Source organism: Oncorhynchus mykiss, chromosome 2 (assembly GCF_057628025.1).
Source record: "Oncorhynchus mykiss isolate SJ-2025 chromosome 2, ASM5762802v1, whole genome shotgun sequence".
Lineage (NCBI taxonomy): Eukaryota > Metazoa > Chordata > Actinopteri > Salmoniformes > Salmonidae > Oncorhynchus > Oncorhynchus mykiss.
In genome coordinates, this window is record NC_143023.1 from 18634681 (window position 1) to 18662500 (window position 27820).

The 27820-nt window shown below is 44.3% G+C and overlaps 2 protein-coding genes across 3 annotated transcripts in view; one reads left to right on the forward strand and one right to left on the reverse strand.

The window, feature by feature from the left end:
- Positions 1-13243, forward strand: part of LOC110537022 (calcium channel, voltage-dependent, gamma subunit 8b) — a 38181-nt gene extending 24938 nt beyond the window's left edge. The window contains exons 3-6 of one of the 2 annotated variants that reach the window (XM_021622737.3): positions 730-951; positions 9674-9757; positions 11264-11404; positions 11740-13243. In XM_021622737.3, the coding sequence (XP_021478412.1) occupies positions 730-951; positions 9674-9757; positions 11264-11404; positions 11740-12554 (1262 nt within the window). In that variant the 3' untranslated portion in view covers positions 12555-13243. The remainder of the gene's footprint in view (positions 1-729; positions 952-9673; positions 9758-11263; positions 11405-11739) is intronic. The other variant, XM_021622742.3, reaches the window with a different exon arrangement.
- A 2439-nt stretch (positions 13244-15682) lies between these two features.
- cacng6b (calcium channel, voltage-dependent, gamma subunit 6b) overlaps positions 15683-27820 on the reverse strand; it is a 15857-nt gene continuing 3719 nt past the window's right edge. Inside the window, exons 2-5 of the mRNA XM_036940887.2 lie at positions 24430-25323; positions 19977-20051; positions 19455-19592; positions 15683-17184 (exon numbers count right to left, since the gene is read on the reverse strand). Coding sequence (XP_036796782.2) covers positions 16961-17184; positions 19455-19592; positions 19977-20051; positions 24430-24796 — 804 coding nt within the window. The 5' untranslated portion in view covers positions 24797-25323 and the 3' untranslated portion in view covers positions 15683-16960. The remainder of the gene's footprint in view (positions 17185-19454; positions 19593-19976; positions 20052-24429; positions 25324-27820) is intronic.

The following is a 27820-nucleotide window of genomic DNA, read 5'->3' on the forward strand; positions in this document are numbered from 1 at the left end:
ACGAGTCAGCAGTGTCGTCCAACTCCCCTTCCAAGGACACCTCATATAACCACTTATACCCCTCCTCTCTCTCTCTTTATTTCTCTCTGCATCTCTCTCTCTGAATCTCTCTCTGCCTCTTTCTCTCTCTCGGCCTCTCTCTCTGCCTTTTTCTCTCTCGACTTCTCTCTCTCTCTCTGCCTCTTTCTCTCTCGGCCTCTTTCTCTCTCTCTGCCTCTCTCTTGGCCTCTTTCTCTCTCTCTGCCTCCTTCTCGGTCTCTTTCTTTCTCTCTGCCTCTTTCTCTCTCTCTCTCTCTCTGCCTCCCTCTGCCTCTTTTTCTCTCTCTCTCTCTGCCTCTTTCTCTCTCTCTGTCTCTCTCTCTCTTTCTGCCTCTTTCTCTGCCTCTGCCTCTCTCTGCCTCTTTCTCTCTCTCTCTCTGCATCTCTCTGCCTCTTTCTCTCTGCCTCTTTCTCTCTCTGCCTCTGTCTCTGCATCTATTTTTCCTGTCCATCCCTTTTTCATTCTCTCTCCTCCCTCAACTCACCTTTCTCCCTTTTTCTATCTCATCTGTTCCTCTCGTCTCTACTGCACTTCTTCTCCTTCTTCCTCCCTCCACCTTTCTCATCCCTTTTCGATTTCTCCCTTTTCTTCTTCCTTGTCCCTTCTCTACTTCTCATCCCTCCCCTCCCCTCCCCCCCCCCCCTCTCTCTCTCTCTCTCTCTCTCGTCCTCCTCTGCCCTCCTCTCTAGGGATGGTTTGTGAGAAGGGGATCCAGATCCTCCTCACCACCGTGGGGGCCTTTGCAGCCTTCTGCCTGATGACGGTTTCTATAGGGACGGACTACTGGCTGTACTCCCGCGCCTCCATCTGCAACAGCACCCGCAACCACTCAGACGACCCCCACAACAAGGACAAGAAGGACCCCGGAGCCCTCACCCACTCTGGCCTCTGGAGGATCTGCTGCCTGGAAGGTAGACTACTGAAACCCACAGATCCAAGACACCATCTTGGATCTGTGGGTGGAGTGGGAGAGGATGGATAGAGGGTAAACGGAGGCATGTGGGGATCTGGGTGGAGTGGGAGAGGATGGATAGAGGGTAAACGGAGGCATGTGGGGATCTTGTGTGTGTGTGTGTGTGTGTGTGTGTGTGTGTGTGTGTGTGTGTGTGTGTGTGTGTGCGTGTGCGTGTGTGTGCACGTGATGTTGGAGGGGATGAGTTAGGACTGCTTCCATTTAAGCCTTTTGTCTTAATGTCTTTTATAGATTTAAAGGTGCGCTATGGAGAAATCATTCCCCCATTTCCTGGTTGCTAAAATTCAAATAGTTCTCCTAATTTCAGTTTATGTGACAGAACAAGCAGGTATAGTGTAGAGAATCATTGTACCATCTAAACCGCTGTGAAATATATTTCCATTACCCAAAAATATAGTCTTTTCAGCTGTTTGAAGCTGGTGTACAAAACCGAAAGTAAAAGACGCAAAAATGAAACTTAAGAATGGGAAGCATAGAAATAGTTCATATAGAACAGATCTACCACTTCTTACTTTACTGACTTTATTGTCCCCATGGGGAAATGTTGTTGCAGTGTCATGTACACGTTTAAAGTGTCGTATAAACACGAAGAAATTGACAATACAATTTTCATAACAGTTACATACCAATAAAAAGAGACTAGCCTGCTGTCCTTACTGGGTCGCTAGGAACATTAGCCCGAGCTATTAAGGAGGGATATCACACCTGGCACAAATGATTGTCTAGTTGTGTTTTTCCTGCCGACGAGTGCCCTATACCTGTGCCCAGAGGGGAGTAGTACAAAGTCCGGGTACAGGGGGTGGTTTGATTTTAGACTTGCTTTCAATGAGAATGACAGATCTATAACTCACATTTCTATGTGAATTTGGTTGGGTCACCCAAAAAGTTACATACTGCAGTTAAGAGATTCGATACTATAAATACTATGTATAATATAGTGAATGTGATAGTAATAGTTGGTAAAAGCTGGTAATAGTTGGTAATAGCTGGTCATAGTTGGTCATAGCTGGTAATGGCTGGTAATAGTTGGTAAAAGCTGGTAAAAGCTGGTAATAGCTGGTAATAATTGGAAAAAGGTGGTAGTAGCTGGTAATAGTTGGTCATAGCTGGTCATAGCTGGTCATAGCTGGTAATAGCTGGCCATAGGTGGTAATAGTTGGTAGTAGTTGGTGAAAGCTGGAATAAGCTGGTAATAGCTGGTAATGATTGGAAAAAGGTGGTAATAGCTGGTAATAGTTGGTAATAGCTGGTAATAGGTTAAATTAGTTGGTAATACAGTGGGGCAAAAAAGTATTTAGTCAGCCACCAATTGTGCAAGTTCTCCCACTTAAAAAGATGAGAGAGGCCTGTAATTTTCATCATAGGTACACTTCACTATGACAGACAAAATGAGACAAAATGAGAAAAAAAATCCAGAAAAATCACATTGTAGGATTTTTAATGAATTTATTTGCAAATTATGGTGGAAATCCTGCAGTGCCAGACGTGTCCCCCTGCTTAAGCCAGTACAAGTCCAGGCCTGTCTGAAGTTTGCTAGAGAGCATTTGGATGATCCAGAAGCAGATTGGGAGAATGTCATATGGTCAGAAATATAGCTTTTTGGTAAAAACTCAACTCGCCGTGTTTGGAGGACAAAGAATGCTGAGTACCTACTGTGAAGCATGGGGGTGGAAACATCATGTTTTTCTGCAAAGTGACCAGGACGACTGATCCGTGTAAAGGAAAGAATGAATGGGGCCATGTATCGTGAGATTTTGAGTGAAAACCTCCTTCCATCAGCAAGGGCATTGAAGATGAAACGTGGCTGGGTCTTTCAGCATGACAATGATCCCAAACACACCGCCCGGGCAATGAAGGAGTGGCTTCATAAGAAGCATTTCAAGGTCCTGGAGTGGCCTAGCCAGTCTCCAGATCTCAACCCCATAGAAAATCTTTGGAGGGAGTTGAAAGTCCATGTTGCCCAGCAGCAGCCCCAAAACATCACTGCTCTAGAGGAGATCTGCATGGAGGAATGGGCCAAAATACCAGCAACAGTGTGTGAAAACCTTGTGACCTCTGTCATTGCCAACAAAGGGTATATAACAAAGTATTGAGATAAACTTTTGTTATTGACCAAATACTTATTTTCCACCATAATTTGCAAATAAATTCATAAAAAATCCTACAATGTGATTTTCTGGAGAAAAAAAAATCTAATTTTGTCTGTCATAGTTGAAGTGTACCTATGATGAAAATTACAGGCCTCTCTCATCTTTTTAAGTGGGAGAACTTGCACAATTGGTGGCTGACTAAAAACTTTTTTGCCCCACTGTATCTGGTAATAGTTGGTAAATAGGTGGTAATAGCTGATAATAGTTGGTGATAGCTGGTATGATCAAAGTAAGGACTGTGGCCATTTTGGATCTGATGCAATTCCAGTGCAGACCTCATGTCTGTGTCCTAATGCACTACCAAAGGAATAAGGACTGAATGGAATGGAGGGTCCATTACAGGGAAGCTCAGAGTTGATGTTGTGCAGTTGTTTCGTGTCAGATGAGAGTGAATGGATGGTATGGTTACCATATGTTTCAGTGGAATTATGTAGTCAGCGGTGCTGCCGTAAAGACCATCACTCAGCAATGCACATGCTGAGTTTATGAGCTCCTTGGAAGATCTGGAACTTGGAAATGCTGGAAGAGGAAACCCTTTCCTAGACTTTCCCAGTGGACGTTTCTGTTGAATGATTTCCAAGGAGCATCAAATCAATTGTTATTGGTCACATACACGTGTTTAGCAGATGTTATTGCGGGTGTAGTGAAATGCTTGTGCTTCTAGTTCTTACAATGCAGCAGTATCTAACAGGTAATATCTAATAATTTCACAACATATACCCAATACACACAAACCTAAGTAAAGGAATGGAATTTAGAATATTTAAATATATGGACGAGCAATGTCAGAGTTAAGATACAGTATATATACTACATTAAGATACAGTAGAATAGTATAGAATACAGTATATATACTACTGTTTCAAAGTTTGGGGTAACTTAGAACTGCCTAGAAGTCCAGCATCCCGGAGTCGCCTCTTCACTGTTGACGTTGAGACTGGTGTTTTGCAGGTACTATTTAATGAAGCTGCCAGTTGAGGACTTGTGAGGTGTCTGTTTCTCAAACAAGACACTCTAATGTACTTGTCCTCTTGCTCAGTCGTGCACCGGGGCCTCCCACTCCTCTTTCTATTCTGGTTAGAGGCAATTGGTGCTGTTCTGTGAAGGGAGTAGTACACAGCATTGTACGAGATCTTCAGTTTCTTGGACATTTCTCGGATGGAATAGCCTTCATTTCTCAGAACAAGAATAGACTGACGAGTTTCAGAAGAAAGGTCTTTGTTTCTGGCCATTTTGAGCCTGTAATCGAACCCACAAATGCTGATGCTCCAGATACTCAACTAGTCTAAAGAAGGCCAGTTTTATTGCTTCTTTAATCAGAACAAACGTTTTCAGCTGTGCTAACATAATTGCAAAAGGTTTTTCTAATGATCAATTAGCCTTTTAAAATTATAAACTTGGGTTAGCTAACACAACGTGCTATTGGAACACAGGAGTGATGGTTGCTGATAATTGGCCTCTGTACACCTATGTAGATATTCCACAAGAAATCAGCCGTTTCCAGCTACAATAGTCATTTACAACATTAACAATGTCTACACTGTATTTCTGATCAATTTGATGTTATTTTAATGGACAAAAAAAAAGGTTTTCTTTCAAAAACAAGGAAATTTCTAAGTGGCCCTAAACGTTTGAATGTAGTGTATATATGAGATGAGTAATGCGAGATGTGTAAACATTACTAAAATGACATTATTAAAGTGACTAGTGATCCATTTAATAAAGTGGCCAATGATTTCAAGTCTGTGTATATAGGGCAGCAGCCTTTCTGTGTTAGTGATGGCTATTTAACAGTCTGATGGCCTTGAGATAGAGGCTGTTTTTCAGTCTCTCGGTCCCAGCTTTGATGCACCTGTACTGACCTCGCCTTCTGGATGATAGCGGGGTGAACAGGCAGTGGCTCGGGTGGTTGTTGTCCTTGATGATCTTTTTGGCCTTGTGACATCGGGTGCTGTAGGTGTCCTGGAGGGCAGGTAGTTTGCGCCCGGTGATGCGTTGTGCATAAGAACATCAGCTTTAGAGAGGGTTCACATGAAGTTAAAGAGAAGAGGTCTGAACTGTGTCTATGCAGAGAGCTAGTACAGTACAGGCACTTTATCTATGAACACTGGATGTTTGGGGAGATTGTAATTTCTACCCTTCAAATGAATTTGTCATAAGGATACCACTTCATCCCTGAACTAAGGATGACCCCAGTGGTGAAGTAGGTAACAGGAGCTGATGGTCTAGATGTACAGTATACAGTGTTCCTCATGTTCCATTGTGTCAACAGATCAGGAAGTTGAAATCACCTGAAAAGAACCCCTCTCATCTCACCCCATTCCTTCCATCACTGTATTTAATATATAACCTACCTTACACGCATCACCCACTAGCACTGTGCTCACCAACCATGTGTTGGAAACCTGATTCAACTAGATCCATCAAGCCTTTGTTAAGCTGAATCAGGTATATTACAGCTGGCCCTACAAACTCACTGCAGAACCTGTTGCCCAACCCTGCACCAGCCCAGCGATTTAGCTGACGGGATCTCTGAAAATGACAGTAGCCATCATACCATCTTCACTGCGGAACAAGCTGCTAATTTATAATACATTTAACTGCTGCTCTGACATACAGGCTTTAGAAGGGGGAAGACAGGACAGGGCTGGATGGGACAGAATAGGACAGTAGTTGAAGCTGAATGAATGGTGTTAGCTAGCTGCCGTATGTTTGTAGTCCTGTCACTACTCCTCTATAAGGCATGCAGGGTAAATCCCATCCTTGGCCTGGTCATTGTGCAAAGCTCATTTATCCTCATCTCTAAGCTTCCTGATAACAAAGCAGCCAATTAGAGATAAGCCCCAGCCCTCACAGCAATGCTGCAGTGCTCCTCTCTCTCTCTCTCTCTCTCTGTCTCTCTCTCGCGCTCGCTCTCATGCTCTCTCTCGATCTCTCTCCCTTTCTCTGCTCTCTCTCTCTTTACTCTCACTCTGCCCTCTCTCCCTCCCTCCCCCTCTCTCTCTCTCTGTTCTCTCTCTCTTCCCACTCTCCCTCTCTGTCGTCTCTGCCTCTCTCATACTCCCTCTACCTCTGTCTGCTATCTCTCCCTTTACGCTCTCTCTGCCTCCCCACTCTCTATTTCTCTCTCTCTCTCTCGACTCTCTCGCTCTCTTTCCCTTTCTTTCTCTCTCTCCTCTCTTTCTCTCTCTTCTCTCTTTCTCTCTGTGGTGCAGTGGAGCCTTCAGTGCTTTGGTATGGCTTAGAGGTCAAGCATCCTTGATGTCCTTAGAGTATTGAGTCAAGATGGATGCTCAGAAGCCATGCAGTGATGCAGTGAAGTGTAGGTGCAATGGAAACAGAGGACATATTGTCTCTAAAAGATTTAAGCCCGCGGGTGGATGTCACACCTTGCTGTGTTAGGGGCCGAAGGAGTGAGTGGATGGGGTATTATCTGATTCGGCAGGTTGAGAGGATTCCAGATTTGTATTTGTATTTATTTGTACCTTTATTTAACCAGGCAAAATACTAGTAGGTCAGTACAGTCTCTCCCTTAGCTTTTAGTCATAGGCCCCTAACATCACATTGTGGGCTGCAAATATTCAATATTCAACTGAAACCAATGGAGAGCAAGAGTTTTATGTGCATGGCATCAGACAAGCCACCATTCAACAGCAGTGATATGAGTGTTGATGCTTTAGATTGAATGCTGTTGTGGTGCTGGTTCAAATAGAGAACACTGATCTTTGGGGCAGTACTTAGAGGTAGCCTCTACTGCCCATGTAGGTCAGTGTCACCCTCCAGTACTTTTCTTACAGAGTTACCAGGTAAGTGAATGGAAGTGTGTGAAACTCAGGTCATTTTGGCTCTAGACAGCTGTTTCTCTGTTTCAGGAGTAGCCAGTACAGCTGTAGAGTAGTTGCTCCCTAGATACTGGTTTTCCCACCTAATGGTTATGGTTAGCATTGGGAGAGAGGGTTAACTGATCCTAGATCTGTACCAATGGGGAACTACTTCCTGGTTTAGAGCCAAAATGGCGTCTGTCAGGGGGTTTAGCTGACACTCTGTGCCCCCATCTCTTTCTTTACAGACAACAACCATGGAAATAAAAGAACTATGAGAAAGAGACAAGCTCACCCCACATCTGTCCTTCTCTCCCTCCTCCGTCTGTGTCTCATCATTCCATCACTCCAACTCTCTCACAATCCATCCATCAGCCAGCACCAGTCGTGTGCTGTCATCACCGTGCGTCCGTCCGTCCATCTGTCTGTCTGCAATAGAGCCACAAGACCCCAGCGGGTAGCTATCTGTCTGCCTGTCTGCCTGTATGGATGGCTCTCTGTGTTGGGGTGTGTGTGGGGGTGAGTTAGTGTGTCCATTCAGTTACTGCATGCTCTTATTCAGAAAGGACCACAGTGAAATTACTATTAAGTGAATATTGGTAGCTGTGGTTCACTCTAAATAAAACCTTTCTTATTAGAACTATACATACATACAGTGGGGAGAACAAGTATTTGATGCACTGCCGATTTTGCAGGTTTTCCTACTTACAAAGCATGTAGAGGTCTACAAAAATCACAAAAATCACGTTGTATGATTTTTAAGTAATTAATTAGCATTGTATTGCATGACATAAGTATTTGATACATCAGAAAAGCAGACCTTAATATTTGGTACAGAAACCTTTGTCTGCAATTACAGAGATCATAAGTTTCCTGTAATTCTTGACCAGTTTTGCACACACTGCAGCAGGGATTTTGGCCAACTCCTCCATACAGACCTTCTTCAGATCCTTCAGGTTTAGTGGCTGGGAAATACGGACTATTGGGTTCAGGTCTGGAGACTGGCTAGGCCACTCCAGGACCTTGAGATGCTTCTTACGGAGCCACTCCTTAGTTGCCCTGGCTGTGTGTTTCGGGTCGTTGTCATGCTGGAAGACCCAGCCACAACCTATCTTCAATGCTCTTACTGAGGGAAGGAGGTTGTTGGCCAAGCTCTCGCAATACATGGCCCCATCCCTCCTCCCCTCAATACTGTGCAGTCGTCCTGTCCCCTTTCAGAAAAGCATCCCCAAAGAATGTTTCCACCTCCATGCTTCACGGTTGGGATGGTGTTCTTGGGGTTGTACTCATCCTTCTTCCTCCTCCAAACACGGCGAGTGGAGTTTAAACCAAAAAGCTCTATTTTTGTCTCATCAGACCACATGACCTTCTCCCATTCCTCCTCTGGATCATCCAGATGGTCATTGGCAAACTTCAGATGGTCCTGGACATGCGCTGGCTTGAGCAGGGGGACCTTGCGTGCGCTGCAGGATTTTAATCCATGGCGGCGTAGTGTGTTACTAATAGTTTTCTTTGAGACTGTGGTCCCAGTTCTCTTCAGGTCATTGACCAGGTCCTGCCGTGTAGTTCTGGGCTGATCCTTCACCTTCCTCATGATCATTGATGCCCCACGAGGTGAGATCTTGCATGGAGCCCCAGACCGAGGGTAATTGACCGTCATCTTGAACTTCTTCCATTTTCTAATAATTGCGCCAACAGTTGTTGCCTTCTCACCAAGCTGCTTGCCTATTGTTCTGTAGTCCATCCCAGCCTTGTGCAGGTCTACAATTTAGCCCTGATGTCCTTACACAGCTCTCTGGTCTTGGCCATTGTGGAGAGGTTAGATTCTGTTTGATTGAGTGTGTAGACAGGTGTCTTTTATACAGGTAACGAGTTCAAACGTGTAGTTAATACAGGTAATGAGTGGAGAACAGGAGGGCTTCTTAAAGAAAAACTAACAGGTCTGTGAGAGCCAGAATTCTTACTGGTTGGTAGGTGATCAAATACTTATGTCATGCAATAAACTGCAAATTAATTACTTAAAAATCATACAATGTGATTTTCTGGATTTTTGTTTTAGATTCCGTCTCTCACAGTTGAAGTGTACCTATGATAAAAATTACAGACCTCTACATGCTTTGTAAGTAGGAAAACCTGCAAGATCGTCAGTGTATCAAATACTTGTTCTCCCCACTGTATATGCTGGTACCCTTTCTACATTAAATATTTTACATTAGTATTTTTCTACCCAGCACCTGATGACAAATCATGTATGTATGTGAGTGTGATACTAATGAGATACTGCATGACCTTAACGGGTCAAGGACATCTGATCTAGAATCAGTTCCTAAGGGCAGAGATTGTGGATGTTTTGTGTTGGGGATGCGTACTGTTCTGTCCTCAGACCTACCTGGGAAGGGTGAACAATGACAGGACAGAACCTGAGGCACAACCAGTCTGCAGTTTCTCTCTCTCATGCCTTATTCTCTTCCTCTTTCTCTCTTGCTCTCTTTTTATATGCTAATATAAACTGCTGTTTCTTTTTCTGATGAATCTCTGTGGAGTGGAGTTGATGCATGTGCTGATGTGTAAAGTGTGTGTATGTGCGCGCGTGTGTGCGTGAGCGTGTGTGTGTGTGTGTGTGTGTGTGTGTGAGATAGAGAGTGTGTGTATTCTGTTCTAACCCCACCCCTCCCTCTTTCTCTCTCAGGGGTGAAGAGGGGAGTGTGTTCTCAGATCAACCACTTCCCTGAGGATGCTGACTTTGACCATGATGGGCCAGAGTATGTTCTACGTAAGTCAACATCTGATGGACCTGAAGTGGAGATGCAGGCTTTTGTTCCAGCCCAGCTCTAATATACCTGATTCAAATTAAATCAAATGTTATTAGTCACATGCGCCAAATACAACAGGTGTAGTTGACCTTACATTGAAATGCTGACTGACAAGCCCTTAACCAACAATGCAGTTTTAAGAGAAAAAATAATTAAGATAATATTTACTAAATAAACTAAAGTAAAAAATAATAAAAAGTAGCACAATAAAATAACAATAATGAGGCTATATACAGGGGGTACCGGTACCGAGTCAATGTGCGGGGATACAGGTTAGTCAAGGTATTTTGTACATGTAGGTAGGGGTAAAGTGACTATGCATAGATAATAAACAGCAAATAGCAGCAGTGTACATTGCTGAATTGTTCAGCAGTCTTATGGCTTAGGGGTAGAAGCTGATCAGGAGCCTTTTGGACCTAGACTTGGTGCTCCAGGACCGCTTGCCGCGCGGTAGCAAGAGACCAGTCTACGATTTGAGTGGCTGGAGTCTTTGACAATTTTTTGTGGTCTAAAATGAAAATCATTTGAACAGGTGTGTTGGGCAGGGCTGGAACAAAACCCTGCACACACTGTTGCCACCCCCAGGACGGGAGTTTCCCATAACTGATACACAGCTGTAACTCATCCACAACTGTAAACCACTTTTTACAGAAGCCTTAGACCACATAGAGTAGTTAGATCTCACTCCTGAAGACCGGGAGGAAATAGGCTGTGTTTGAATTAAACATGTTAGTGTTTGTATGAAGTTGAGGGATAATGTGCTGCCCTAGTTCACGGGTGTTCCTCCAGGCCACACCTGTGTGGGTGTTCCATCATGCACCATGTGTGCCCGCCCCACAATGCAGCAGGAGAAGACTGTGTACTGTTTACTATGTAGCCTCTGCATTTGGCTGGCATTTACTTTGGCATTTCTGTCCTCTGGCCTATGTCCTAGATGGGAAAGGAGTGGTGAAGTGTGTGTGTGTGTGTGTGTGTGTGTGTGTGTGTGTGTGTGTGTGTGTGTGTGTGTGTGTGTGTGTGTGTGTGTGTGTGTGTGTGTGTGTGTGTGTGTGTGTGTGTGTGTGTCTTGGGGGTATCAGAGTTGATGCCTCTTGGGAAAGACCTGATACATTAAACACTCACTAGCTTGGCCACATGGTAATTCATTTGCTCACAGCAGAATAGAGCTGTTTATTTCTCATCTTCTCCCTCTGATTCTATCTGCTACTTTGACCTTTTCTCTTTCCCCTCCCTCTCTCTTTATCACCAACTTCCTCTCTCTCTTATTCTCTCTCTCTTTCTCTCTCTTTCTCTCTCACTTGTTCTCTCTCACTTCCCCTCCCTCTCTCTTTATCACCTGCTTCCTCTCTCTTCTTCTTCTCTCTCTCTTCCTCTCTCACTCTCTTCTCTCTCTTCTTCTCAATTACTTGTTCTCTCTCACTTCCCCTCACTCTCCCCGTCTCTCTCCTGTCCCTCTCTCTCTGTAGGTATGGTCAGGGCTTCCAACATCTTCCCTATCCTCAGTGCTATCCTGCTGTTGATGGGAGGGGTGTGTATCGGTCTCAGTCGCTTCTATAAGCACAAGAGGAACATCGTCCTGGGAGCAGGCATTCTCTTTGTGGCTGCAGGTGCACTAACTAACTCCTGTCAGACCTGTCTGTGTGTCTGTGTATGTGATTATTTCTGTGTCTTTATGTGTCTATCTAAGTCTCTTAGTATGTATACATATGTTTATGTTCTGTTGATGTAAAGTCATGTCTTTCCTCTTGCTCTCCTGTTCTGGATAACATGACAGAGAGAGAGAGAGTGTGTCTATGTGTCTGTGTATGCATGTGTATCCTCCCCGTGTGTGTGTGCATGTGTGTACGTGTGTATATATCCTCATCTATGTGCGTTAGTGCATGTGTGTGTGTGTGTGTGCATGTGTGCTTGTATATCCTCATCTATCCCCTGTCTCCCCCAGGTCTGAGCAACATCATCGGTGTGATCGTGTACATCTCTGCAGCGCTGGGAGACATCTCCCCTAAGAAGGACGAGGACAAGAAGTGGCAGTACAGCTACGGCTGGTCCTTCTACTTCGGAGGCCTGTCCTTCATCATGGCTGAGATGGTGGGCGTTCTGGCCGTCAACATCTACATCGAAAAGAACAAGGAGCTTCGCTGCCGCTCGCGCACTGACATCTTCAAGGGGACCACGCACGCCATGCTCCGCCTACCCAGCTACCGCTTCCGCCGTCGCTCCCGCTCCTCATCCCGCTCTACTGACCCCTCACGCTCCCGAGACCCCTCGCCGGTGGGGGGAGGCGGGGGGAAGAACTTTGGCCTGCCCCCCTCGGCCATGCTCTCCCAGGGGCCCATGTCTGTGGCCACGCTGCCCAACCCTCACTCTCGCTCCCACACCACCCTGGCGGGGGGCGACATCTCCCTCTACACTCTGTCCCGCGACCCCAAGCTGGCTGGCCTGCCCCCCATGTACGGCACCGTGGACCGCGCCACCCTCTACCAGCTCCACAACTGCTTCCCCAAGGACGGGGGAGGAGGGGGAGGAGGGGGTGTGATGATGAGCGGCACACTGCCCTCTCTGAAGTCCCACAACCCCTCGCTGTCCCAGAATTCCTCCAACTCCAACGCACCCATGGGCAACTCGGTGGGCTCGGGGCCCCCACCCTTCTCCTCGTCCACGGTGGAGAGAGAACGAGGGATGGGAACGCTGGACAGGCTAAAGGGAGATAGAGAGAGCAACTCCAATACGCTCAACAGGAAGACAACACCCGTGTAGAGAGGAGGGGGGGAGAGGGAGGGAACGCTGGACAAGCTAAAGGGAGATAGAGAGAGCAACTCCAATACACTCAACAGGAAGACAACACCCGTGTAGAGAGGAGGGGGGGAGAGAGGGAGGGAACAGGGAAGGAAGAGAGAGAGAGCAACTCCAATACGCTCAACAGGAAGACAACACCCGTGTAGAGAGGAGGGGGGGGGGGGGGGGGGAGGGAAGGAAGAGAGAGAGATATAGAGAGGGGGATTGGGATAAAGGAGTATTAAAGGGTATTGAGATAAAGGAATGGAGAGGAGAGAGAGAATCTTTTTCACTGTTATAATTAGTCTACAGTATCTCACTGAGAAACAAAAGGAAACAAGTAATAACAGAACGTGATAATTACAACAATAATGAACTTTCACACTAAACTATTTTACTATTCCAACGCACTAGAAATCATTTATTTTGTTAATGATCCAACGCGATGAACCTTGGGCTACTATTTTAAACAATCCACTTTCTTTAGTGCAATACTAACTCTGATTTAACAAGATCATATTTGACGTCAAATGTTGTTGTGATTATTATTAGCGTTATTACGAGCTAGCTCTGTTTGCAATGCTATCGTTTTAGAATGATGATATGATTTGTATAATTTTCACTCTGATTTTGGATCCTGACGACGTTTACTGTGAATTTCTTAAACACAGACACGCTGGTATGATCAGTGGGCTGTGTAACTGTGTCATTGGTGTCAAGCATGAGTGTCTACAATGTATGAGAAGACGAGTGTGTATTATGATTTATATGATTACATTTTTATCTAATAATAATAATGATATATAATATATAATATGTAATGTATTATTATTACTATTATTACAACTTGTTCTTTGGTGAAGTGCAGTTAATTTATTTTTACCTCTATTTGGATTTTCTACCCCTTGGTTCTAACACACAGTTAAGTTGTGTTAATACTGTACATTGTCTTCCAATATTGTAACTGAAGGCTACAATAAGTGAGTGACTGAGGCAACTGAGCAACTTCAGTGTTATTCTGAGTCTGTTTTCTATGGGCCTATGTTAGTCTGAGTTCCATTCTAATCAATGTTAGCAGTAGTCGTAGCTGTAGTCGTGTTGAAGATGTTTGTTTTCTGGGCATTAACAGAAACCTCTGTCTTGAGGAGAGAAAAAGAGAAACTGATATATTTGTACAGAGAAAACAGGTGAAACGTGTCACCTGGAGAAAAGAAGAGAAACATTTATTCATTATTTTCTACAAGCGAGAGACCCAAAATTATTCTTTAGAACAGACACAACAGACATGCTATCCATCCATTATTAAAATGAAATTGACAATGAAAAATGTCAATTAAATAAATGTGGGGACGGAGGTGGGGGGTTAAAATATGCTATAGAGAACTTTTGAAATGAAACATGTACATTGTAATTAACGCATACCTATATTTGCAAACTCTATAAATACTTTCTTTAGGACCTCTGGTATGAAAACAGGGTGTGTATTTTGGGAAGGGGAGGGTAATGTGTTTTTGATCCTCTGTATGGGTACAGGCTACCCCCCAGTTCTCATGGGGTGTGCTGCCTCTCCCCACCCTGCCCTGCCCTGCCCCACCCTAGCTTGGCCCCGCCCTGCCCGTTTTGGGCATGTCTTCTCCTCTGTCACATGACCCATGACAGAATCACTATGGAGACGAACATCCAAACCCCACCCCCAAAGAAAAAACTCTCACTGTGCTTCCCACGTGACCCTTGAACCTTGAACTTTGACCCCTTCTGTTTATGTTGATGAGAATGTATACACGTGTAAACACTCTCCTGCACCTCATGTATTGTGTGATGGCAGAACTGGGATGGACACTATTGGACACCCCGCTACATTACAGACTGGGGAAAGGAAATGAAACCACCTGACGCTTCCACATTCTTTTGGATTTTAGTTTCTTCTTTTAATTTAATTTGAGAGAAAAATATAATAATGTGACAAAACTGCACACAGATAGCATTTATGTGGGCAATATGAATACTATGTAGTTGAGAATAGATATATCTAGACAAAATGATTATGGTTTATCTAAATGTGTGATAAACTCAAACACTGTATTGCACGAAGTTTATAAAAAAAACATTAACAGACCGATTTACAGACTGATGATTATTTTCTTTAAAGGAGTGACAGCATGAGATGGTCAAGGGATGGAGAGAGAGAGAGATGGAGGGAATGACAGAGAGAGAAAGAATAGAAAAAGTGAGAGTTGGCGGGAATGACAGACAGAGAGAGAGAGACTTGACACAACTTTAGACCAAAGGTATGAAAACATTTATTTGCACTATCCTGTTAATGAATGTGACCACAGTATTTTATTTATTTACTTTATATAACCAGGAATTTGTATTATTATTATTTTTTATTTAACCTTTATTTAACTAGGCAAGCCAGTTAAGAACAAATTCTTATTTACAATGACGGCCTACCCCGGCCAAACCCGGACGACGCTGGGCCAATTGTGCGCCGCCCTATGGGACTCCCAATCACGGCCGGTTGTGATCCAGCCTGGAAAGAGGTGCTACATACCACACACTCTGGGGTGTGAGGTGTACACTCTGAGGTGTGAGGTGTACACTCTGAGGTGTGAGGTGTACACTCTGAGGTGTGAGGTGTACACTCTGAGGTGTACACCTGGTACAAGCCAGAAGTGCTTCTATTGCTCTCGTCAAAGAGGCTGTGCAGAACCATTAAACAGCTATATATACTATCTGAACACCGTGTCATGTGTCAGCACTGGTTTCAGTTTCTGCTCAATGGGAGCGGTGGAGGGCTAGAGTGTATGTGTGTTGGTGGTCTCTGTACCCCCCCTTGGACAATTAGGGCAGAGGGGGTCCAAAAGGAAGGGAACGGACATGGAAGGAGGTTCTAGGACCCTTCTGACCTAGTACACCACCTCTGGGCCAATGGGGTGAGGTACATAGTTTACATTCATGGATAAGGTTTCTCAGGGATGAGCAATGTACTAATTTTAGAGGGAGAGAGTTGGGGGGGTTGGTACGTCTGTTGGTAAGGGTTAAAAAACGGGTTGCATTTAAGTTCGAAGGGAGAAAAGGACTCGTAGACAAGACAAAGTATGAGAGCGTTTCTTATGTCAAATCTATTTATTTCAAAAGCAAACCCAGTGAGACATACATATGATCATAGGACCATTTAGGCACAATGTGGTTTTCCCCAAACAAACATGTAGGTAGAGAAAGACAAGGTGGGCTTTATTAAGACAAATAAAACACATGATGAAAAAAGGGTTTGAATAAGCTAAAAACTAAAAACACCCCCCTAAGCTTGAACAAAAGGCTACAGTGTGCTGGTATAAATAAAATACAAACACATATTTTATATACAGAGCTGTGCTTGTAAAGTGAGTCTATACAATACACTCTCAAATATAAATCTTTATCTTCCATACATACATTAAATCATTCACACATTCTTACGTAAAAACAACATTCATTCATGTGGACAATGTGTAGATAATAAATAGAGAATATATTATTTCTAGGTATTAAGTGTAAGACGCCATAATCATTCATAATAGATTAATAGTGACAACCTGCAAGGCGTTTCATGTTGCAGGGATGGCTATGCCACTTCCTGGAAACAATATAGCATCTCCTCCCTTAGCAACGGTAGTGACCTACATGTTACCATGGTTACACTGTTACCATTTAATTGGCTAAGTAACATTATCAATAAGTAATGGTTAGTACATAGTTCATAGTACAGACAGGATGCTGCACCCCACTGCTGGGTCTTTATCTACAACTACAGTGTGGTTGGCGTTGTGTTTAAAGAACTAGTTCAATAACTAAATTACATATTGGTTTCCTTACCCTGTTAGCAGTCAATGGACAAGTTAAGACATCAATCCATGCTTTGGTTTTGTTTAACCCAGCATTACCCCCCTGGTAAAGACTGGGTTCTGCTTAGAAACATTGCTTGTTCTTTGGTAGGTCATCAGAAACTTCTAAAAGCTATAGGTTGGTCATGATGCCAAAACGTGGAGAAGTTGTGGTCTACGTAGTGTTTTCTGGTAAGGTCGCAGGCTTTAGGGCAGGCTTGTAGAGTTCAAGGCACAGTTAGTGAGCATCATTGTTATTGCATTAAGTAAACAATGTGTCGACCTACAAGTTAGTCAGTCTTTCAGTCTAGTTTGACAATATCACTGATAATATAAACAGGGGTCTCCAACTCAACTCCTGGGTGGCATCAGTGTCTACTGGTTTTAGTTGTTCTGATCAGTGTCTGATTTATACCTGACAACTAAAGCCAGTAGACAGTGCTTCCCTCGAGGACTGGAGTTTGATTGCGATCCTGATATAAAACTCCATTTTTTTCCCACAGCTTTTGGGCCTCCCATGTGCTAGGTAGTGCTGCTGTTGCGTTGAGGCAGACATTTTTCCCATGGGCTATAGGGGAGGGAGAGGATCAGGAAAAGGATCCCCCCCATGATGAGGATGGCCCCAGCGAAGCCCACACAGGCCACGGACCAGGAGAGCTCGTGGTGGAGCGGTATGGAGTGGTCAGATGACAACAGGGCCAACACTGACTGGTGAAACACCAGTATAGACAGCAGGACCAGTAGACCTGAGGGAGGGAGGGAGGGAGGGAGGGAGGGAGGGAGGGAGGGAGGGAGGGAGGGAGGGGGAGTAGGAAGGTGAGACGGAGATGAGGTGTGAGAGGAGAGAGAGTGAGAAAGAGAGAGCTATACAAACTGATGGAAAGTGGTGTTGAGGGAAAAACATACAACATTATAAAATCCATGTACACAAACAACAAATGTGCAGTTAAAATTGGCAACAAAAAAAAAAATCTTTCCACAGGGCTGGGGGGTGAGACAGGGATGCAGCTTAAGCCCGACCCTCTTCAACATATACATCAACGAATTGACGAGAACAGTCTGCAGCACCCGGCCTCACCCTACTAGAACCTGAAGTCAAATGTCTACTGTTTGCTGATGATCTGGTGCTTCTGTCCCCAACCAAATCATGAGAAAACAAAAAGATAATTACTTGACACATTGGAAAGAATTTACAAAAAAACGGAGCAAAATGGAATGCTATTTGGAACTAAACAGAGAGTACACAGTGGCAGAATACCTGACCACTATTACTGACCCAAAAATAAGGAAATCTTTGACAATGTACAGACTTAGTGAGCATAGCCTTGCTATTGAGAGAGGGTGCCGTAGGCAGACCTGGCTCTGAAGAGACATTTATTTACGTGTATTAATTTTGTATTTTGCACATAATTACAATACTGTACAGTCGTGGCCAAAAGTTTTGAGAATGACACATTCATTTTCACAAAGTCTGCTACCTCAGTTTGTATGATGGCAATTTGCATATACTCCAGAATGTTATGAAGAGTGATCAGATGAATTGCAATTAATTGCAAAGTCCCTCTTTGCCATGCAAATGAACTGAATCCTAAAAAAAACATTTCCACTGCATTCCAGCCCTGCCACAAAAGGACCAGCTGACATCATGTCAGTGATTCTCTCGTTAACACAGGTGTGAGTGTTGACGAGGACAAGGCTGGAGATCACTCTGTCATGCTGATTGAGTTCGAATAACAGACTGGAAGTTTCAAAAGGAGGGTGGTGCTTGGAATCATTGTTCTTCCTCTGTCAAACATGGTTACCTGCAAGGAAACACATGCCGTCATCATTGCTTTGCCCAAGAAAGTCCAGCAAGCGCCAGGACCGTCTCCTAAAGTTGATTCAGCTGTGGGATCGGGGCACCACCAGTACAGAGCTTGCTCAGGAATGGCAGCAGGCAGGTATGAGTGCATCTGCACGCACAGTGAGGCAAAGACTTTTGCAGGATGGCCTGGTGTCAGGAAAGGCAGCAAAGAAACCACTTCTCTCCAGGAAAAACATCAGGGACAGACTGATATTCTGCAAAAATGTACAGGGATTGGACTGCTGAGGACGTCATTTTCTCTGATGAATCCCCTTTCCGATTGTTTGGGGCATCCGGAAAAAAGCTTGTCCGGAGAAGACAAGGTGAGCTCTACCATCAGTCCTGTGTCATGACAACAGTAAAGCATCCTGAGACCATTCATGTGTGGGGTTGCTTCTCAGCCAAGGGAGTGGGCTCACTCACAATTTTGCCTAAGAACACAGCCATGAATAAAGAATGGTACCAACACATCCTCAGAGGGCAACTTCTCCCAACCATCCACGAACAGTTTGGTGACGAACAATGCCTTTTCCAGCATGATGGAGCACCTTGCATTTAGGCAAAAGTGATAACTAAGTGGCTCGGGGAACAAAACATTGATATTTTGGGTCCATGGCCAGGAAACTCCCCAGACCTTGATCCCATTGAGAACCATTGTGGTCAATCCTCAAGAGGCGGGTGGACAAACAAAACCCTACAAATTCTGAAAAACTCCCAAGCATTGATTATGCAAGAATGGGCTGCCATCAGTCAGGATGTGGCCCAGAAGTTAATTGACAGCATGCCAGGGCAGATTGCAGAGGTCTTGAAAAAGAAGGGTCAACACTGCAAATATTGACTCTTTGCATCAATTTCATGTAATTGTCAATAAAAGCCTTTGACACTTACGAAATTCTTGTAATTATACTTCAATATTCCATAGTAACATCTGACAAAAATATCTAAAGACACTGAGGTAGCAGACTTTGTGAAAATTAATATTTGTGTCATTCTCAGAACTTTTGGCCACAACTGTATATAGACATAATATGACATTTGAAATGTCTTTATTCTGTTGGAACTTTTGCTAGTGTAATGTTTACTGTACATTTTTGATTGTTTATTTCCCTACAGGGAGGTCTAAGTCTACACCCAGAATAGTGGCTGCTCTCTTTGTAGTCTATTTCCCCTTACCTGATAGGATGAAGCAGAAGGAGGCGGGCTTGAGGAAGAAGGGCACTCCTTTACTGAGGGACATGGTGATACAGATTGCTCCCATCACCATCATAGACAGAGCTATCATTGCTAGGATAGCAGCCGCTATGTTCAGGTCTGGGGGAGGTGGGAGAGAGAGGCGGGGGAGAAGGGGAGGTGAAAGAGACCGAATGAGAGGAGGAGGAGAGAGGGATGGAGAGGAAGTGAATAGAGGGAGAAGTGGTTAGAGAAAGAGTGAAGAGGTGTTGGAGAGGAAGACAGGGGAGAATGAGGGAGGGCAGAGTTACACCTCAGTGAGCATTGTGCATCTGAGAGTGACATCACAGGGGATAAATACACCTCAGTGAGAAAGAGAGAGAAGGTGAGAGGGAGAGAAGGAGAGGGAGAGAGGAAGAGGGAGAGAAAGAGAGAGAAGGTGAGAGGGAGAGAAGGAGAGGGAGAGAGGAAGAGGGAGAGAAGGAGGAGGAGGCGGCAGAGGCGAGACTTAAGATGCTGACTTACTCTTGTGGGTTGTCTTCATAAATATGACTGCGTTGTCTCCATTGGTGAAGAATTTGAAGTAAGTGCAGTTCGATTCTGAGAAGAGAAACAGAGAGGGAACATCACACACACACAGTATATTAATGGTCCCTGTGCATCCATCCCCTCTGTCCTCCTAGACATGAAGACACATTTTATCTGTTGTGTAGTAGGAGCACTAAGAGAAACACTGCTCACTGCTCTACACAGTCCCATATTCACAGCACATCCACAGCACATATGGTGCCACGAGAGAGGTGAGAGAGAGGGTCGATGGAAGAGAGGGAGAAGGACAGATAGAAAGAGGGGGCAGGTGGAGGGGAAGGAGAGAAAGCAAGACATTTGTAGGGAGGAAGAGACAGAGAAGGAGAGAGCAAGAGAGCGCAGAGAACATGAGAAAGAGGGGGAAGGAGAGATAGGGAGTGATAGAGTGGGCAGATGGAGGGAGGGGGTGAGAACAAAGAGAAAGAGGGAAACAGATGGAGAGGGAGGTGAACAAGATGAAAGAAGGAAAAGAGAGAGGATCACAGGGGCTTGGTAAATACTGCATTAGATAGACACTCTTCCTCTCTTTGTCTTTCTTTCATATATATTCTCTCGTCCTCTGCTGCTCTTCCTCTCTTTCTCTCTGTCTTATATATATATTTTCTCGTCCTCTGCTGCTCGTCCTCTCTCTCTCTCTCTGTCTTTTATATATATTTTCTTGTCCTCTGCTGCTCTTCCTCTCTCTCTCTCTCTCTGTCTTTATATATATTCTCTCGTCCTCTGCTGCTCGTCCTCTCTCTCTCACTCTCTGTCTTTTATATATATTTTCTCGTCCTCTGCTGCTCGTCCTCTCTCTCTCTCTCGCTTTTAAATATATTATCTCGTCCTCTGCTGGTCTTCCTCTCTCTCTCTCTGTCTTTATATATATTATCTCGTCCTCTGCTGCTCGTCCTCTCTCTCTCTCTCTTTTAAATATATTATTTCCTCCTCTGCTGCTCGTCCTCTCTCTCTCTCTCTCTCTCTCGCTTTTAAATATATTATCTCGTCCTCTGCTGCTCGTCCTCTCTCTCTCTCTCTCTGTGTTTTATATATATTTTCTCGTCCTCTGCTGCTCGTCCTCTCTCTCTCTCTGTGTTTTATATATATTTTCTCGTCCTCTGCTGCTCGTCCTCTCTCTCTCTGTCTTTTATATATATTTTCTCGTCCTCTGCTGCTCGTCCTCTCTCTCTCTGTCTTTTATATATATTTTCTCGTCCTCTTCTGCTCGTCCTCTCTCTCTCTCTGTCTTTTATATATATTTTCTCGTCCTCTTCTGCTCGTCCTCTCTCTCTCTCTGTCTTTTATATATATTTTCTCGTCCTCTGCTGCTCGTCTTCTCTCTCTCTCTCTCTGTCTTTTATATATATTTTCTCGTCCTCTGCTGCTCGTCTTCTCTCTCTCTCTCTCTGTCTTTTATATATATTTTCTCGTCCTCTGCTGCTCGTCCTCTCTCTCTCTGTCTTTTATATATATTTTCTCGTCCTCTGCTGCTCGTCCTCTCTTTCTCTCTCTCTGTCTTTTATATATATTTTCTCATCCTCTGCTGCTCGTCTTCTCTCTCGCTCTCCGTCTTTTGTATATATTATCTCGTCCTCTGCTGCTCTTCCTCTCTCTCTCTGTCTTTTATATATATTTTCTCATCCTCTGCTGCTCGTCCTCTCTCTCTCTCTCTCTGTCTGTCTTTATATATATTCTCTCGTCCTCTGCTGCTCGTCCTCTCTCTCTCTCTCTGTCTGTCTTTATATATATTCTCTCGTCCTCTGCTGCTCGTCCTCTCTCTCTCTCTCTGTCTGTCTTTATATATATTCTCTCGTCCTCTGCTGCTCGTCCTCTCTCTCTCTCTCTCTCTGTCTTTTATATATATTTTCTCATCCTCTGTTGCTCGTCCTCTCTCTCTCTCTCTCTCTCTCTCTCTCTCTCTCTCTGTCTTTATATATATTATCTCATCCTCTGCTGCTCATCCTCTCTCTCTCTCTGTCTTTTATATATATTCTCTCATCCTCTGCTGCTCATCCCCTCTCTCTCTCTCTCTCTCTGTCTGTCTTTTATATAAATTCTCTCGTCCTCTGCTGTTCTTCCTCGATCCCCCTGTCTGGTAGTCACCCCTGCATACTCTGTATGGTCAGAGACGCAGAGGGACCCACAAAAACACAGCCACACACACATGTTAGTTAGTTTTACTATCCGTGTGGGGACCAAACAACTGATTCCCATTCAAAATCCAATTTTCCCAAACCTTAACCCCAAACCCTACCCCTAAACCTTAGACTAAAATAACGTGTTTCCTTGTTTGACTTCTGGTCATCACAAGTATAGTATAACCAAACACACACACAAGTACAAACACATACAGCAGACTCTCCTATCAACCTTAATGCTATTCTTTCTGCAACACTGGTGCGTTACAGGAAACCTGTATATTATAACCACAGATTTATAGTGAGATCTACCTCTCAAGCTCTCCACCTGTCCACCTCTACTCCTGTCCACATGTCCACTAGTCCACCTCTGAGTGGCTTAGTCAGTTAGTCAGAGGTTATGGTAATGTACAGTAGCAGTGAGTGATGTATGATATATTAGTTGGTCTGGCACTGACAGACAGTGACAGAGAATGACTGTGATGTTGTTTCCCAGGGACAGGCGCCAGGGGCATGTAAACATGAATGTGAAATAGAGACGCACAGACGGAGAAACAGTTGTTTTTCTCCAAACATGAGAAGTCCACACACACACACAGCAGAGCCTGTCTGTCAGGCGCTGTGGGCCAACAGTGTTTTGACGCAAGGAGACGAGGAAGTGTCAGAATAGATACCGACTCGACCCCAACACACAGACCGTCATCGTAAACACAGATGTTTATCTGCTAGACAAGACACACAAGGTGAGTCAGACATAGATGTTTATCGACTAGACATCCAAGGTGAATCAGCCCTCTAAAATACCGGAGGCTGATAAACAATGCACCAGATGGATATAGCGTGTAATCTACATTGTAATAGATGTGAACATTCATAGGATTCATCCATCCTAATAGAACAAGCTAAATCAAGAATACAAAATGAAAGAAAGCTATTTTATATTTATACAATGTCAAATATATATACATCCTATTAAAAACAATACATACATCATTGGTCGTGTATCAAAGCCAACCACTGCTAGCCTGGCTGAATATCAGACTATTCTGGCAGATAAAGCACGAATACAGGAGATGGCTACCTCATCCTACCGTAGGCCCTGTCTGGCCCCCTCTGTGGGACAAGTGCTTAAATACCTGCAATCATCCACCACTGGACAATCCCTACAGACAGAAACGGGTCATTCCACAGATAACAGACTTACATGGAGGAACGTAACAGTACAGGATGGAGGAAGTGGCTGAAAATCAAGGTTTATTAGCTTTCTTTTCCTGAAATATAAAAAGTAAAATGTTTAATATAATGACGAATTCCTCCAATCAAAATATATTTCGGACTGATCATTCAATAAATGAAAATTCTAAAATTAAAATAAATTGAAATGAAATAATAATCCATTGAAGTATTCCGAAAGACGAAGCTCCATCATGCAGTAAAAGGGAAGCGTCTGTCTTATATAAACACACTGAAAGTTTGGATCTTTACAAGGATACTGGAAACATCCTTTTCTGACTCACCAACGATTATAAAAATCTGATGCCTATAGCTAGATAACTAACAGACAGACCAGTAGCCACATTCAGATTTGTCAAATTCAGACTGGCTCCATTTCAAAGCAGTATTCCTTTAAGGACTCAATTTGCACATTATCTGTAGGATGACCCAGATACACACGCAGCAAAGCTGGCATACACGCCTCCTTGTCACACACGTTTGCATAAGCACACGCGCGCACACACACACACACACAAGTGCATGCACACGCATACATACAATATACACATGCATACACACACCCACATATTGATGGAAATTCCTGGGAGACATCCAACACATTGCTTCCACCTATCCCATGTTTACAGATCATTACAGAGGAAGGGGAGGAAGCCCTAACTAACACACACAGCACTACAGTGCAATCAGGGGTTGGTCATGAAATCAGTGCCCCAGTTGACTCCATCTTTAACTCAATTTCTGCGGTTGTCCGGAAGAGGTTTATCGTAGCAGGTTAGGAGAGCATTTTAGCTAACCTTAACCCTTTTCCTAACCTTAACCTAAGTCTCCTAACCTGCCACATTAATTATCCTAACCTGCTGCGCACATTCTCCTAACCTGTTACGAAAAAATCCCTTCCGGTTGTAGCTTTACTCCCTCTAGTCAGAACCAATTTTTACAGTGTTGTCATCAAAATGAGACCCTAAGGATATTAACTAGCCTGTCCCCAAAATCAACTCATGGCCTGCCCTAATGCAACAGACAGACAGGTTCCTCACCTCCGGGCAGGTCGGCGGGGCCACAGCTCTCTCTCTCGGGGTTGATGTCATCCACCCACAGGGTGCGGGTACACCCCTTCCACAGGCCGTAGTGGGCTGTCTGACACGTCTGGTTGTTACTCCAGGTCTTGGGCGTGGCCAGCTCCACCCAGAACTCTGTTCCCACCCCCAGCACTGTCAGGGTCACGCCCACAATGGCCACAAAGAACGCCAGCTTGATCTTCCCCTCCTGGTTGTCACTCATCCTAGGGGTCCGCCTTGTAGCACGCCCAACTCCCTTCACCCCTGCCAGGCCCCCATGGGGTCCTGCTCCTACCATCCCCATACGGCCATCCTCCTCCGGCTGGACAATGTAGTTGGCCCACATGGTGACCTCTACCAGAGGCCGACAGAGGCCGGATGGAGAGAGGAAAGGGAGGGAAAGAGGGAAGAGGATGGGAAAGAGGGTGAAGAGAGAGAAGCAGGGAAATAATTGAAGGGGGTGAACCCCAAAAAGAAGAAAGGAAGGTTGAAGACAGAAGGAAGGTAGAGACACAGATAACAGCAGTTCAGAGGTGGATATGGGGATGGAGAACGGGAGGAGGAAAGGGGAGAGAGAGATGGATGGTTCAGTATGGGAGTAGACAAGATAGGAGAAAGGGAGTGATGGAGAGAAAGAGATGGATGGTTCAGTATGGGAGTAGACAATATGGGAGAAAGGGAGTGATGGGGAGAGAGAGATGGATGGTTCAGTATGGGAGTAGACAAGATAGGAGAAAGGGAGTGATGGAGAGAAAGAGATGGATGGTTCAGTATGGGAGTAGACAAGATGGGAGAAAGGGAGTGATGAGAGAAAGGTGGAGGAGGAGAGGACTGGGTGATGAGGAAGGATGGCGTCTGATTATACTGGAACACCTGAATAAAAACAAGGAAAGAAGAAAAAAAACGGTTAACAACGACAACACCCTCTTTGTCCCCATCCATAACAAGAGAGACGATGATTCCCTAAAAAGGGGGATCAAGTTCAGGTGGGAAAAAACACTTGACTGGGCCAACACTGATCTCTCTGTTGATAAAACTGCCAGTCTGCCAGGAGCAGAGATCATTTGTTGCTGCCCTATGCAGCAGAGTACAAGCCTAGATACAGCAAGTAGCCTAGTGGTTAGAGCGTTGGGACAGTAACTGTAAAAGTCGCTAGTTTTAGATCCCTGAAGTGACAAGGTGAAAATAACATATGTTAATGTGCCTTTGAGCAAGGCAATATCCCAACTCCCCTGTTCATGTGCCTTAACAATGGCTGGCTGTGACCCCACTCTGAAGGTGTCTCAGGGGGAGTTGGGAAATGTAAAAACACACATTTCCAATTCATACATATGTGAAACAGTACAAATACAAGCACCCACCAAAATCATTTCTTCTTATTAAAGAACTTCCTGGATTGGACATGTTTTTGTTGCTGTCTTATACACCAGAGAGAGTATGAGCCAGATACAAGCTATTAGAGCAGACTGCTGTCAGGGTCAAGGTGAGTGTTGAATCCTCCATTAGGAACTGTGCTGGCTCTGGACCAGACAGCCATAAGGAAAGGCTATTGTTTTCCCCAGACGCCGACCAATAACCCAGCCAGGTATCCCTGGGTCCGCCCCTACAGATCCTCCTCGCAGGTTGCTATTAGTACCCTCTCTGAAAGAAATGTTCTACATTACACTGACTGTAATGTACAGTTGAAGTCAGAGGTTTACATACACTTAGGTTGGAGTCATTAAAACTCATTTTTCAACCACTCCACATATTTCTTGTTAACAAACTATAGTTTTGGCATGTCGATTAGGACATCTACTTTGTGCATGACACAAGTCATTTTTCAAACAATTGTTTACAGACAGATTATTTAATTTATAATTCACTTTATCACAATTCCAGTGGGTCAGAAGTTTACATACACTAAGTTGACTGTGCCTTTAAACAGCTTGGAAAATTCCAGAAAATTATGTCATGGCTTCAGAAGCTTCTGATAGGCTAATTGACATCATTTGAGTCAATTGGAGGTGTACCTGTGGATGTATTTCAAGGACTACCTTCAAACTCAGTGCCTCTTTGCTTGACATCATGGGAAAATCAAAAGAAATCAGCCAAGACCTAATACACCTTCACAAGTCTGGGTCATCCTTGGGAGCAATTTCCAAACGCCTGAAAGGTACCAAGTTCATCTGTACAAACAATAATACGCAAGTATAAACACCATGGGACCACACAGCCGTCATACCGCTCAGGAGTTCTGTCTCCTAGAGATGAACGTGCTTTGGTGTGAAAAGTGCAAATCAATCCCAGAACAACAGCAAAGGACCTTGTGAAGATGCTGGAGGAAACAGGTGCAAAAGTATCTATATCCACAGTAACCTGAAAGACATTACCTGAAATGCCGCTCAGCAAGGAAGAAGCCACAGCTCAAAAACTGCCATAAAAAAGACAGACTACGGTTTGCAACTGCACATGGGGACAAAGATCATACTTTTTGGAGAAATGTCCTATGGTCTGATGAAACAAAAATAGAACCGTTTGGCCATAATGACCATCTTTATATTTGGAGAAAAAAAGGGTAGGATTGCAAGCCAAAGAACACCATCCCAACCGTGAAGCACGGGGGGGGGGGGGGGGGGGGGGCGGCATCATGTTGTGGGGGAGCTTTGCTGCAGGAGGGACTGATGCACTTCACAAAATAGATGGCATCATGAGGCAAGAAAATTATGTGGATATATTGAAGCAACATCTCAAGACATCAGTCAGAAAGTTAAAGCTTGGTCACAAACGGGTCTTCCAAAAGGACAATGACCCCAAGCATACTTCCAAAGTTGTGGCAAAATGGCTTAAGGACAACAAAGCCAAGGTACTGGAGTGGCCAGCACAAAGCCCTGACTTCAATCCCATAGAAAATGTGTGGGCAGAACTGAAAAAGCGTGTGTGAGCAAGGAGGCCTACAAACCTGACTTAGTTACACCAGCTCTGTCAGGAGGAATGGGCCAAAATTCACCCAACTTATTGTGGGAAGCTTGTGGAAGGCTACCCGAAACGTTTGACCCAAGTTAAGCAATTGAAAGGCAATGCTACCAAATACTAATTGAGTGTATGTAAACTTCTGACCCACTGGGAATGTGATGAAAGAAATAAAAGCTGAAATAAATCATTCTCTCTACTAATATTCTGACATTTCACATTCTTAAAATAAAGTGGTGATCGTAACTGACCTAAGACAGGGATTTTTTTTTACTAGGAATAAATGTCAGGAATTGTGAAAAACTGAGTTTAAATGTATTTGGCTAAGGTTTATGCAAACTTCCGACTTCAACTGTATACCCGCAGATACCATTAATGTTTTGTGTGTGTGTGTGTGTCCTGGCTCTCTGTGTAGTTT